Source organism: Urocampus carinirostris, chromosome 9 (genome assembly GCF_059441175.1).
Source record: "Urocampus carinirostris isolate Australia breed hairy pipefish chromosome 9, RoL_Ucar_1.0, whole genome shotgun sequence".
Classification (NCBI taxonomy): Eukaryota; Metazoa; Chordata; class Actinopteri; order Syngnathiformes; family Syngnathidae; genus Urocampus; species Urocampus carinirostris.
This window is the reverse complement of record NC_142357.1, coordinates 26,113,827-26,128,517: the sequence shown is the minus strand read 5'-3', so window position 1 is coordinate 26,128,517 and position 14,691 is coordinate 26,113,827. Positions and strand designations below refer to the sequence as shown.

General features: G+C 40.5%; 1 protein-coding gene across 1 annotated transcript in view; it reads left to right on the top strand.

The window, feature by feature from the left end:
• nexmifb (neurite extension and migration factor b) overlaps positions 1-14,691 on the top strand; it is a 155,538-nt gene that overhangs the window by 124,629 nt on the left and 16,218 nt on the right. The window contains exon 2 of the mRNA XM_088343361.1: positions 11,149-11,279. Within this exon, the coding sequence (XP_088199487.1) occupies positions 11,198-11,279 (82 nt within the window). The 5' untranslated portion in view covers positions 11,149-11,197. The remainder of the gene's footprint in view (positions 1-11,148; positions 11,280-14,691) is intronic.

The following is a 14,691-nucleotide window of genomic DNA, read 5'->3' as shown; positions in this document are numbered from 1 at the left end:
AGAATGAAGACAGACAGATAGAAAGAAAGAAAAAAAGAAAGAAAGAAAGAAAGAAAGAAAGAAAAAAAAAAAAAAATAAAGAAAGAAAGAAAGAGGGAGGGAGGTAGGTAGGGTGGGAGGGAAGACAGACAGACAGACAGACAGACAGACAGAAAGAAGGAAAATGAAAATGACTTGACAGAGAAAGAAGTTGGAAAAACAAGGACGGACAAAAACAAGGAAGAAAGAAGGAAAGACAGAAATAAATAAAGAAAGAAAGAACAAAAGAAAGAAAGAAAGAAAGAAAGAAAGAAAGAAAGAAAGAAAGAAAGAAAGAAAGAAAGAAAGAAAGAAAGAAAGAAAGAAAGAAAGAAAGAAAGAAAGAAAGAAAGAAAGAAAGAAAGATAAAAAGTCAAGTCACATTTATTTGTATAGCCTTTAATTCCAAAATGTCTCAAAGGACTAAAATAAAGACAAATAAATGAGTAGGGTTAATCTGACTCAGTGAACCACAAAAAAATAATGTTTCCAAAAAAATCACAATGACCCAGCACTAGTGTTGTATTTTCAGAAGAGGTCCGTGGGCACCTCAGCTGTCCTCAGAGGGCACCCGGGTGCTCACGGGCACCAGGTTGAATATCCTCTCCCCTATCAACACTATGACCCCTTGCAGGACCTGTGTGTTCTCCCTGCTGTGCACAAAGTCCATGCTACTGTGGAGACACGTTGCACAATGGTCACAGCCAGTTTTTAATAAGACAATGTGTGACTTCACCTTTTCAGAGACCTTGCAGTTGTATTTTGTCACTGCTTGTAGTTGTCCTCAGTTTTCCCCCTCTTTTTTATATCAGGCATTCTATTCTTTATATTCTTACATACATCCGTGGAGCAAGAAAGCCCAGCTCAAAAACGACTTCCACCTTACTCGTTTCAAATAACTCGCTTTGGAATGGATGGAACGATTGCGTCCCCTTTTGGACAGTTACTGAATGTACCAATTCACCATGTTCCATAATGAAATCTGACAACATGAAGTTTTGAATGTAATCAAAACATCCAAGCGAATGTAATGATAAAATAATGTTCTCGCCGTATGTAATTATGTCGATTGGAGGGCCATTCTGTAGTACAGAAGAGTACGCAAATTTCTCACTTGTTTGGCTTTTTAAGTTTAGCAAATTCAAACACCATCATCTGATCCTGGTGGTGTCAGATATCTGAGACCACGCTCAAAGAGGCATGATCTGCCGAAACGGTTTCAGATTTAACACTGTGTTTGCTGGTTCTTGGGAATGAGTATTTTTTTTTTGTACAAGGAAATCTCCCAAAATTGACTAGCGTTATAGTGGGAAACTTTCTTTTTGTGCTAGTAACTTCCAGACTTTCAGCAGTCGAAAAATCCCATAATCCCCGGCGCCTTCCCCTCCCCTTTTTTTCCTATCATTAATTCTCTCTGTTAATGAATTGTGTGTGCTATTTCAATCCGCCTGGTTCACTGAATCCATTTTCTTGGGATTAGTAATTTATATCAGAACTCGAAGAACTAAGTAACTTAATTTTTTATCAGTGTAGGAAATCCTAGCATCCTTCAGAGAAAAAAAAGAAATGCGGTGGAGCACAAGCAACACCTAGAGGCAAATTTGTTTACTGATTGCTGTAAAGAATAATTTGTTGCAATCCTAACGATTTTTCAATTTAAAGCTAAAGAATCCCTACAGGGCAGAAATAATGCATGTTTCTCACATCCATACCAACTGTAAACCACGAAAGGTTTTTCCGCTTTTGACGGGTCTGCAGAGAATGATCACTTCCGCATGACTGCGGGAATGCAAAATATTGGATGTCTTCCAGTTTTTGATCTTTTAATGGGCTGACTTTCTTTTCTTTGTTCAAATCTGCAACCGCATCCCTGAGGTGGGAAATTCCATGATATTAACACCACCTGACGGAAGATGAAACGTCTCCCGATTCGCTTCGTCGTAAATACAGCATTTAAATAATCTCAAGTGGTTCTCAGCTGGTCTGACTTCAGGACCCACCGTCTCTGCCTAATAACAAGACGCGAACCCCTCCCCCGGAGAAATACACTTCTTAAATTTAATGAAAGAAAAGGATTGCGCAGTTTAAACTAGAGGGAGTAGAATATATTCACATCGGTCAAGTCAAATCATGTTTATTGGTATAACCCTTAATTACAGGAAGAAGCTGTTTATTGTTTACTGTTTCTTAGCATTATTTTGCAAAGGCAAAGGCCCCACGACTCTCTGAAAATGGGTCTGCGACCCACTTTTGGGTCCTTGTTGAGAAACACTGCTTCCTGGATAACTCCACCCCGGGTTTGGAAATGCCCACGTGGTCAGGGTCCTCGGCTTTGGCTGCGACCGTGCGACACCTGTGAATTGGCGAGTTCCCTTCAGGTAGAACGCCAGCTCCCCCGCTCTCGGGTCAGTGGGCAACTAATGAAATCTGGAAGCAATGCGATGAAGGAGACGGGCTGTTTATAGTCAGCTGTGCGCTCTCTTCCTCTCATTGTTGACCGTCCGTCTTCATCTCCCAGACACCCTTTTCTCACCGCAAGGAGATCATGTTATTAGATCCCCCACCCCTGGCTCATTTGTCATCTCGCTTCTGCAGCCCTCCAGAGAGGAGCTGCAGGGAGAAGTGGGGAGGGGGCAGAAAAGCGAGTGCAAGGAAAGACTATCAAGAAGCATGGGGCTAAATCATCAAATATTAATTCCCTAGTCCAGAGTCCCCCTCGTCATATTTCTTTCAAGTCCGACGCCGGATTTATATTCCGCATTAGCCGCGTTTCCTGACGCGGTTCATTTCAGTTCACCGTCTTGGTTTTAGTCTGATTGTGATTTTACCAGCGGTGGGCTGTCAGCGCCTGTGAGGCCTTCTCTGCGTGCCTAAATGGTAAATGAGCTGCATTTCTAAGCCATTAATACAGTGGAACCTCGGTTTTCGAACGACTCTCAGTTCGAACAAATCGGAGTCCGAACAAAAAATTGGAGAAATTCTTGCTTCGTTGTTCGAACAAAAATTTTTTTACTCCTTTTAATTTTCTCAGGTGCAATTGCACCTCCAATACACTAGGGGACGTCCGAGATTAAACAAATGTGTAGCGAATGGGCCGAGTTACAGAATTTCACCACACCCATGAAGCTGCAGCCACCAGAGTCATAATGACTTTAATGACACTGTCATGAACCACTTCCGAAGAGTGCTAAATAGAAGGGAGAAGCAAGTGTCATTGGATAGATATTTTAAGAGTAAAGAACACCCAGTAGCCAGTCATCCGTAGCAAAGAGATTTGAACGTGTGAGCACCCCTCAGACAGAAGAGCTCCCCAAAGTTCTCCTTTCAAACAATAATTTTCTTTCCTCCTCCATCCCTCTCACCGTCCATCTGCGCCTTCTGCTGACCACCACAAAGGTAAAAAATCCTATTCATAATTCTTTTCTTTATCCTTTTTTTATTTTTACACGTTCATGTTCGCCTAATCTTTCGTACGGAAGATTACGCTAACGCGAACGTACAATTAGCCTGGGTTACATTTATGTTATTTGTGTCTTAAAGGTAAACAAAGGTAAATATTCAAGGTGTTGGAACGGATAAAAACGATTTACATTATTTGTAATGGGAAAAATGATTTCTGTGTTCGAACAAATCGCTTTTCGAACAGGGTTCTGGAACGGATTATTGTCGAGAACCGAGGTTCCACTGTATATTAACAACTGCAGGTCATTGTTTGACTAGAACTGGCTCATTTTTATCTTATACTTCTCTCCGTACCGTCTCGCGGGCCGTAGTCTAAATAATATTGCAATTCTATGAGGTTATTATTGATGCTTTTTTATGTAAATTGCAGCCGCCGTAAATGTTTTATACCATAAAACAATTATGGAGGGTTATATTGTTTCAGATGTAGCACTACTGAAGGCGTAGGTGTGAAATGCACGGCCCGCCTCTGTATTCCACCATGGGGTCCGTAGTAAACCTGGCGTGAATTGTGTTCTCATTTGCACAATGATATAACATCAGCCTAGCTCAGCACAAGAATTCAAGCGAGAGAAGCAGCGTGAAACACTTTCGGTCTATTAAGATGAAACTCTTTTGTCTTGTAGCTCATGATTTTTAATTAAGATGTGGGCGGAGCCTCCTGATTAATTAACACCGTCTCGCTGCTACCTCACGGGGGTTGAAATCCCAATGGAAGATTTCTGCGAGTTGGTTATTCGAATGGCATTTTGGTTATAAATAATATGTGTGTGTGTATGGTAGGAGCTGTAATTACTCTGCCTACTCACCAGTATTATACTACATTTGGATTGTTCAGTTCAATTCATTTTTGTCCTTTGGTTTTGAACTCATTTCGTTTTAAACAGTTTTTATATTTATTTTAAATCATTTGTTTTATACAGTGGAACCTCGGTTCTTGACCATAATCCGTTCCAGAACCCTGTTCGAAAACTGATTTGTTCGATCACCGAAATCATTTTTCCCATTAAAAATAATGTAAATCGTTTTAATCCGTTCCAACACCATGAATGTTTACCTTAAATGTTAAACGTAAACATAAAGCTAACCCGGGCTAATCGTACATTTGCGTTAATCGTAATCTTCCGTACGAAAGATTCCGCTAACATGAACGTGTAAAAATAAAAAAAATCAGGTCGTTTACAAGTCATTTAGCACCCGGGTCTCCACAACAAGTGGTGAACGGTTCATTGGAAAGGGGGCTCTGTTCCAACACCCTGAATGTTGGGCTCCGTTCCAACACCCTGAATGTTTACCTTGAATGTTAAACGTAAACATAAAGCTAACCCAGGCTAATTGTACGTTCCCGTTATCGTAATCTTCCGTACGAAAGAACGAAAAATTAAAAAAAAGGCTAAAGAAAAGAATTATGAATAGGATTTCTTACCTTTGTGGTGGTCAGCAGAAGACGCACACCTCCTTCATATTTTGCTATTATTTCTTTCTTCAATGCAATAGTCGTACGCACTACTTTTCTTTTTTCACCTGTAGCAACTTTGCTGCTTGCACTGAATTTCTTCGGAGGCATAATTAGGGGCTAAAACACTTCATACACCAATGTTAAAAGCGAAAGCAAAACGAAGCACGTCTGCACGCGATAACAGTTGGTCAGGAAAAGAGCGATCTAAACCCGCACGCCGCTCAGCATCGCACCCTAGCGTACGCACTCACGCATTACCGGCGTTCGAACTCCGATTTTTTGACCGAACAGCGAAGCAAGAATTTCTCGAAATTTTTCGTCGGACTCCGATTTGTTCGAACTGAGAGGCGTTCGAAAACCGAGGTTCCACTGTACCTTTGTTTTGACAGATAATGATTACTATTACTACTACTATTTTTATGAAATAATATTGTGTAGTTTCAAATTGTTTTATGACCAAAAATGCGTCGTTTTACTTATTAAATATATTGCCCAGCATTCTGCAAGGTTTCTGGGTACCTGTCGCAGCGAGTAATGAATGAGGGTTTTTTTTCACCCCTAGGAGGCGCTAAATAATACATACTGTCCCTTTTACGCACAACTCGGTAAGTAAGTAGAATTTAAATTTAAAAAAATAAAAAGTAAGAAATATGCCCACTGATGACCGAGGAGAAACAAAGATAAATTTGAATAAGCTGGATAGAATTTGGAACTTGCTGACTCACAACTGCCACCTCCTGGCTTGTGTCATCATTGCGGCCTCTCTCAGCCTGTTGATCATATGCATGCAAGTATGTGAATTTCTTAGGTGCTCAAATAAACTAATTATTATATTATTTGGGGTTTGGGCTGTACATGAAATAGGCCTTTTCTAAATTTCACAATTCTCATGCTACACTAAAACGTAAAAACAAGCCTGAGACAAGCATGACGTCACTCTCCATCACCCCAATCTTCCTACCTACTGTATTCTGCCCCAAACAGCTTTGCTAAAAGAAAGATAAAAACAGAAGTGATGGAAAATGAAGCATAGGGTCTCTCTGAACACACCTGGATATTGCTAACACTCACTTAATAGAGAACATATTCTCCGATTTACTTTAAAGGGTACCTTAAACAACGCATCCCACCTTTAAGGTAGTTGGGTCGGGATCTAAAATTGGGTTGTCGACCCGTTTTTACTGGGTCGCACACCTTTGTTTTGGCAAAACAATGCTAAGAAGAAGAAAAAAACAGATCGTCATTAGACTCAACTGAAGATGGTGATAAAGCCCTCCTCGATCTCTTCTTCCTTTTCAGTCAGTCGGCGTGTTTAATAGAAACCACATCTCATTTTATTGAGCTTTTGTTTGTTTTATTTCCTTTTTCTGCTCATACTAATAGTCCTGAGAACGTTAGTCATAAGGGGAAGGAAAAGTTGAAAACAGTGATGACAACAATGGAGTCGAATAAGAAAATGATTTTGAAATACCAAAATGGTGTACGAGTGTCTGCGCTGCGTAAAGGTACAGGAAAAGCTTTAAAAATGTTATATTTTTAGCCTCTTACCTGTATATTTATCTTTTTCATCTACATGTTTAAAAAGTTATCGATGTTTAGGTATATATTTTATTAATATTTTGGTTTCCAATTTATTTTAGTATGTTTGCTATTTCAACAGATTTAGGGAGTTGCTTATATGTGATATCAGCTTCCTGTATTTGCGAGTTTATGCGGTTTTTGAAGTCATTTGAAGTAACTTTTTGCTATTTTTTAAAAAAGTTGTATATATTCTCTTACCTCTGCTTTAACTTGCACAATCCTTTCATTCCAAAAATTTGAGAAGAGGATTTTTTTTAATTGATTTAGATCACGGTCCTGAAGTCCGACCAGTTGAGAACCACAGCTTTAAGGTATTTGCAAAGTGAATTTTCAGAAAACATAAATAAATCAATACTCTTTGTGAGAATATGATATAATGAAATTGTGAATGTGTTTAATTGCTGTTAAAAGTGTTGACAAAAATTGTTCAAACTTCATATTGTTAGAAAATGATATAACGAAATTGTGAATATGTTTAATTGCTGTTAAAAGTGTCGATAAAAATTGTTCAAACCTCACATTGTTTATTTGCTGTTAAAAGTGTCAATAAAAATTGTTCAAACTTCATATTGTTAGAAAATGATATAACGAAATTGTGAATATGTTTAATTGCTGTTAAAAGTGTCGATAAAAATTGTTCAAACCTCATATTGTTAGAATATTATATAATGAAATTGTGAATATGTTTAATTGCTGTTAAAAGTGTCGATTGTCATGTCCTGCACAGTTGTCATAGCGCCCAGCTGGCCCCGCCCCTTGACAACGGCTGACCTGCATTTCCTGATTACTCCTTTTGGGTACTTAAATGCGCTTTTTGGAACTGCCCTTTGCCAGATTGTTGTTTACCCTTGTTGAAAACTTGTTGATACCTGTTTATTCTTGTTTTGCTTGTTGGACTTTGTTGCACTCCGGTGTAACATTCTGAGAGATTCCTGCAAGTTCTGTTTGATTCTGAGGAATGCCTGGATTGTAATTTTGCCTGCATTTGAGCCTGCTTTGTTTTGTTTTTGGTCTGTTTGTGTGTTGGACAACTTTTCTTTCTCAATTAAAGTGACAGATCGTCTACGCAAATGAGTTCCAACTTCCTGCTTTCCGACCCGTTTCAAGACAGTCCCGTTCCGTTTTATGACATCGATAAAAATTGTTCAAACCTCATATTGTTAGAATATGATATAATGAAATTGTGAATGTGTTTAATTGCTTTTAAAAGTGTCAAACTCATAGGATTAAAATTGTCGCTCTCGACCACACTGTCAAGCGGATCGGTATGCTGGAAAAAAAATCCACAGTGTAGTGAACTGCAACAAGTCTTTAGTGCCATCCAACCCATTTTCAGTATGACGCGTTTGGCTGACAAACTTCAACTGTTGTCTTCTTCCATTTTTTTGTTAACTCCCCCAGCAGCGCTGTTTTGTGTCAACCTGCACGCTTGCCGGTACGCTTCCTCGCCTCCGGCTCCGCACAGACACTCAGTCATTCCCCGGCGTGCTCCCCATAAGTCGCAACAGTAAACGAGTCGCTGTTCACAGTGTGCTGTCACCGCCTCAGCCACATCTCTTTAATCTCTCCTCTTTGAGCCGCCTTGGATTTTTCCCCTTTGCTTTCTTCGGCAAGGCACGGGAGGGAGGGAGCTGGCTAATTATAATAAACAAATATGCTCAGAGCTGCCTATGTGAGGTTGGCATAGGTTAACAACTGTGCTATAAATGTTAAATGGGTTTAAAATAGGAAAGATTGGCGCAGTTTCCATAGCGATCGACGCCGCGTACTTTCTTGCTTGGTGAAGTTTAAATGAATTTTGGGCTGGAATCAGATGAAAAAAAATGGAATGGTTGGAACCCCGAGGGATGTTTGATGTCTCTGTCTTGTTTTCCTTCAATTACAGTAACTTTGTTGCTGTCGGAGCATCAATTGCTGTTAGGAAATCCCGTACACGAGCTTTGATGTGATCTAGAATTCGACACAACCGCGTTCGGCCTTTTGAAGGTTTTCCAATTATTGATTTGATTTTCTCTTTTAATTATTCACAGAATGTATAGTGTTTCTCCCAAAAATGATTTTGCAAAATCTTCAACTCACCAGGGAACTCAAGAAATGCAATCTCAACATTGACCCATCTTGCTTGCTTCTGTAGAGCTGTGATGGTATTGAGGGAGCACAACACCAAATGGCAAATTCCGTTAACACAACATGTGAGGCAGCTCCAAAATAGACCGTGATTGTAGTGAACAGCGATTGCATATCGCTCCTTTCTGCTTGGAAAATTGGAATTTGCTTATCCTGTCGCTGTGGGCCTTGTGATTGTTTTGTGAGAGTTTCGACCTCTAAAAGTTGCATGGGGTAAGTTTGCCTGCTGTTGTTAAAGCGTGAGTTCCTTGTTTGACTTCACCTACTTTTAGGTATTCGATTGTGGCTTTTCCTTTGTGATTTTTGCCGTTTTTGTTGCGGTTGGTAAAATGTTGTTCGACCTGCCGCCGGTCAGCATCGGGGTCGCCGATGGCTTTCCTGTTTTTATTGCTCCCGGTTGGCGCTGGTTTTGCTGTGTCCCTTAGTTTATTCTCGGCCAGTTTTGTGTTTGTAGCGGTAGCCATTTTTTGTTGTTGGTTTCCGGTTAGCCTTGCTGCTCACTGCGCGTTCGCTTTTTCCACTGAGGCTGCAGCTGCCTTTCGTTAAATGGTCTCGTAGGTGGTTCTTCATGTGTTATATTTGCGAGTAGCCCCTTTTTGGCTGTTCGTCCTTTATTGTACCATCAGTGCATCAACCTGCATCATACCGCTGGTGTATTTTGCTTGATTCTTCTTCCAGCCTCCTCCACAGTACCATGCTTGTAGTGGATTTCTTGACCATAACTTTGTCACCAAGTGTTTTCCAGGGGTCTTTATTGGCTTAAGATCAGGACTCCAGGCAGCCTATACATTTAATTCAATGTTTTCACCTTCAAAGAAATGTTTTACCCATTTTACTATGAGACATGGAGCATTGTCCTGCGTGCACTCTGATTGGGTGATAAACGCAAGTAAGGAACAATGTTCTGTATAAAAAAGTTCCTGTATACTGTATAATTGCATTCACTTCTCCATGTAGCTCTATGAGAGCCCCAACTCTTTCTGCAGAAAATATACCCCAAACCATGACACATCCTCCTCCATATTTCACTGAATTTTTATGTACTTTTGGTCTAGTCTTTCTCCAAATGTGTCGCAGAACATAATGCTTTCCACCAGGCCCAAATAAATTAAATTTGCTTTTATCACTGAAGTGAACCCCACCAAACATGCTCCTTAGCAAAGCTCAGTCTAGCTTTTTGATTTTTTTTTGTTCACTGCAGTGTGGGCCTTTAGTCCAAATGGTCCTAAACAGCGTGACAAATTCTTACCATGTTCAGGCCTGAACTGGCGTGCAATTCCAGCTGCAGTGTGAAAACGATTAGCCCTTTGCATACTTCACAGTGACCTGTCCTCTCATGCATTTGTCTTCCATGGACGACCAGCCTTCTTTGGTGACTTGAATGAGTTTGTAGTTTTGAAAAGATTCAATAATCTTGAAATCACACATTTGGAATGATCAACTTGTCTTGCTATGGCTGATAGGGTCGTACGTTTCACCTTCTGTCAAACAACCTTCTGCCGGAGCCTTTAGAACAACCCACCATCTTGCAAAGTCAGTAAAACAGGCGGTTAGAATGCCAGTTAAAAAGGAGTTGACAGCTAACCAGGGAAATTAGCACCATTAAGTTGGGGCACCTGAAAGTGTTCTTTAATTTTAAATTTAGCAAAATACAGGTTTTTCTTGTTGAAATGTCTTATCCAATTAATGAAAAAATGTTGTACCAGCATGGTATAGACATGACAAAATGTCCTTAAACTGTTGAGCCGTAAAAATGGCATTTGTTCAGAATCTGTCAGGACCAGAACGGAGACAGGACCCTCTTGCGTTACGTTTCCTACAAGTTTTATTAGAAGAAAGGGAAAGGGTTGTGCCCACGATCCGGGGATTGCTGGACTTTGGAAGCAGGTCACTCCGAATGCGGAAGTGGATCTTCCGTGGCGAGCGATGGTGGTGTCGGGAACGGAAAAAAAGGGTCAGTAGCCTGGACAGGAGAGCGAAAATGTGGTCGGGGTCGGAAGCAAGTCGTATAACAGGAAAGGAGAGTAGACGTGGTCGGGGACAAGAAGAGGTCGAAAGCCGGGAGGGAGAGTAGACCTGGTCAGGATCAAAAACGGGTCCAAGCCGGGGGACAGACGGGAGCAAAAAACATGTGGGAGTCAGGGTCGGCTTGCCTAGTGTAAACTGAGGTTCGCAGGTGGACTGACAAAAGGGGACAGATAGGAGTGGGCTTGAATAGGAACAGAGAGCCAATCAAAGTTTGAGGCAGTTGACGCCAAAGGAGCGGGCACAGGTGATGCATATCGGTTATCCTGACAGAATCATTCATTTGTTTGAAAATTGTTTTCTAAGTTTTATCTCCAGTGTATATAGATTTCATGCAAAAAACACAGGTAGAATTGCCTCACGTTCTGCATGTTTAAGAATTCGGGAATACCTTTTATTTCATCACACATCAGACATAATGGCATTAGGCCTTTTAATGATGGCTTCCCTTGTCTCTTTTTTGCTCTCTTCAACAGGTGGGACAGTGAAAATGATGAGTAGTGCGTACAGCGTGGAGCCGTATTAATGGACGTGCTAAGTGACAGCGGTCTCACGTTAATTGTGAAGACACCCCAGGCGGACAATGCGATTGAGGTGGAGGACACAGGTAAAAGTGGAGCACTTTACTTGCACATATCACTGTACTTACCATATTTTATGGACTAAAAGGCACACCCAAAACCCAGTATCATTCAGAAATTTGAAAGTAAGGCTCATAACCCGGTGCGCCTTATATACTGGTAATATACGGTAGATAAGATTGAAAATGCATACAGTGCTTACACGTGTGCGTTACTACAGGAGATTGATCAAAAAAACAACATTGATGACCAAAATCACGAAATGAATGCAACGGGAATTTAATTAAACTCGGTTCACACCAGTTATACGAAAATGCATTAGGTTTTTCTCATTATCACACCACTCATGGTGCCAGAAACGAATGTTAGAAAATAGAAAAAAACAGAAAAATCCTGAAATATAAATAGATGCAAAGTTCGATTCATTATAAGATCCACCAAAGATTTGTTTCCCACGTCGAGCTTTTCTGCTTTTATTTATGTCTTTCAGGATGACGTTTTTCCTTTTTCCATCCGTCGTCCGTATAACTAGTAATCTAGTGGTTAGGTTTAGGCACTCTCACCACCGAGCTCCGGTTTTGATTCCCGTTGCTACAATGTTTTGCGATTATGGTCATCGATATTTTTCATTTGATCAATCATCGCATCAATATATACCATAAGTGTATAAAATGTGCAACGGTTGTGCACGAATAACTACAATAGCTCTTACTTTACATTTGTGCTTGCATGTAAAAACAATAACTAAAAACTGTCATATATTAGGGGAAATTTGTGCATAGATATGACAAGTATTACAAGTATAAACATTATAGTATTTTCACAATTTTAATTAAAGAACTGTAACTATAAATTAGAAATACGGTGCATTTAAAAAATATTTACCCTTTCAATATTAATAATAAATTATTAAAACAGATGTATGTATATGCCTGAAGTAACGCACAATAACTTTATTTGTATATAAAAAGAAAACAATAAAAAACTGCGGTTAACCAAGATAATCTTCATCTTGATTGGCAGGAGCTGGATTACCAACTTGATGTATGGCGTGTCTCAGGCAGAGTGCAGTGAACATTTGTAACTTTGTTTACATGATCCACATGCTTTTGCAATCAGATTTAGAAATATAAATCTAATAATCTTCAAAATTATAACCTTTTTGTTATCACAACCAGAACAGAAGTAGGACCAGATGCGTAACGTTAGTCACAAGTTTAATTGAGATATAGAGGAAAGGCAGGGCCCGCGATCCGGTGCTCACTGGAAGCGGGAAGCAAGCTGCTCAAGGAATCGGAATGTGCTTTGAATGCGGAAGTGGATCTTCTGGAACGGGAGGTCGTAGCATAGTAGACGGAAAAACAGGTCGTTAGCAGGGACGGGAGATCAGATGTGGTCGGGGTCAAAAAAACGAGTCGTTAGTCGGGACGGGAGATCAAAACGTGGTCGGGGTCAAAAATCGTGTCGTTGCCGGAGACAAACGGGGAAATCAGGAAATCGGGTGGTAAACGGGTGAAAAACGGGATCGACGGGAGTCAGAGTCAAAAAAATGCTTGCCTTGTGGGAACAGAGGTTCGCTGACGGACTGACAACAGACGAGTAAAAGGACGGAGCTTAAGTAGGACGGGGAACCAATCAGGAAGCCAGCAGCGGCTGGCACCAAACGAGCGGGCACAGTCGAATGTAATCAGTCATCATGACATTTATTTTGTTTGCCTTACTTTTTCCTGTGAGATATTTACCTCTCATTTTAAACACCCTGTATTATGAATCGATTTAAAGTAGGACAGTATTTTGTGAATGTATTACAAATAATTGGAATTCAAGTAAAGGGTACATGAAGAAAAATAAACCAGGACTAGGAGTTCAAAATAGAGACTGTCATCAGGACACCCTGGATATTAATGCATCCCGAATAGTTCACCATCAACAGTAAATACTGCCGGTAACTGCTCAGTTCAACTTTATACTGTTTGGAGTGCTTTAAAAAAAACAATCATCGCTGAATATAAAGTGCTTCTTATTTTGTGCAATCAGAAAACTAATGGCAGGCCATGGCCACCCACTATATCTAATAGTCGAGTCAGAAGAAAACAATAAGAGGGAGATCATTTTGTCCCAAATGATGTCGCCTCACAGACGAAGCCAGACAACGCTGGAATAGGGACAGAAATGGAGACAGGCTGTGGGATAAGGGCCGCCATGAATCACACTGCACTTACTCACCACTTATTACGAACATCCTGTACAGGCCACATTGATTTCTCGCAGCATTCGCTCGGGCTATATCTCGGAGCAAAAAGGGAGCAATAGGTAGCAAAGCGCTTCTAAAGTAGGCCTAGCAGATGTATGAGCGAACACCTCGGGTGGCTGAGTCGAGGGATCGGCCATGTCAGCGTTTTGTGAATGTAAGTGCCTCGATATAACAAGGATATCGCAGGCGGGAACTGCAAAGGGAGCAGATAGCGAGTGGAAGTCGGCATAAAGACGGGAAAAGTGATAAAGATGACACACATGGACTAGAAACTATTAAAATTAAAAATTAAAATGTCAGCAGAAAAAAGCCGAATCGGCACTTTTCATTGGCGTTCAGTGACATGATATTATAGGAAGTTGTGTTTCATTGCTTAGGGCTTCTTTTGTTGGTCTGTTTTGGTTTGTCTTGTTGAAATACAATACGATTTAGTGTAGTTTGTAGTTCAGGGGTGTCCGAACTTTTCAGAAAGCGGGACAGTTTTGGTAAGCTGAAAATGTGTGAGGGCCGACTATTCAGCCTTTGAACATCACCCTCCTTTGTAGCATTCTCATTGGTCTCGCAGGGTCTTTTGAAAAAGCGCTGCTGTGCTGTTAAAACAGCTTCCAGTTGCTTCACCTTTTCACAGCGGTCGTTTCCAGTTAGCTTTTTGTAGTCAGCGGGGTGGGATTATGTAAGGTTTATTGTTCTATATTCTTTATCATTTATCCATTATCCGTTATCGGTCAAATCATAATACGCAACAAAGCCAAGAGGCTGAGTCAAGGTCCTAGCCACAGAGCCAAGCAGCGATCAGTGCGAATGCACCGTTCCCGGAGGTACTGCAATACCGGGCCGATGCGTGGAGTGAACAGAGGCTGTATTCTTTGAAAACAGCCACAGTCTTTTGGTAAATTTGAAAACGCAGTTGTTTTGGGTTATGGTGAAAAAATATTACGAATTTCTACTTGTCCTGGAAGCACCGGCTCTCACAGTCAATTTTCCTTTTTTTTATTTACAGTTGCTATGTCGGAAATGGGGTGGGCTGAAATTCTCACAGAACGCTACAGGCAAGGTGGCCATAGGGCTACTACCATTATCTGGTGGAATGGAAAAAAAATGTCTACAGAATTATTTTAAATCGCTGTCAACATTACTGGCAAGCTACATATTATGAATTTTATGACTGAGTCAGTAAAAATTTG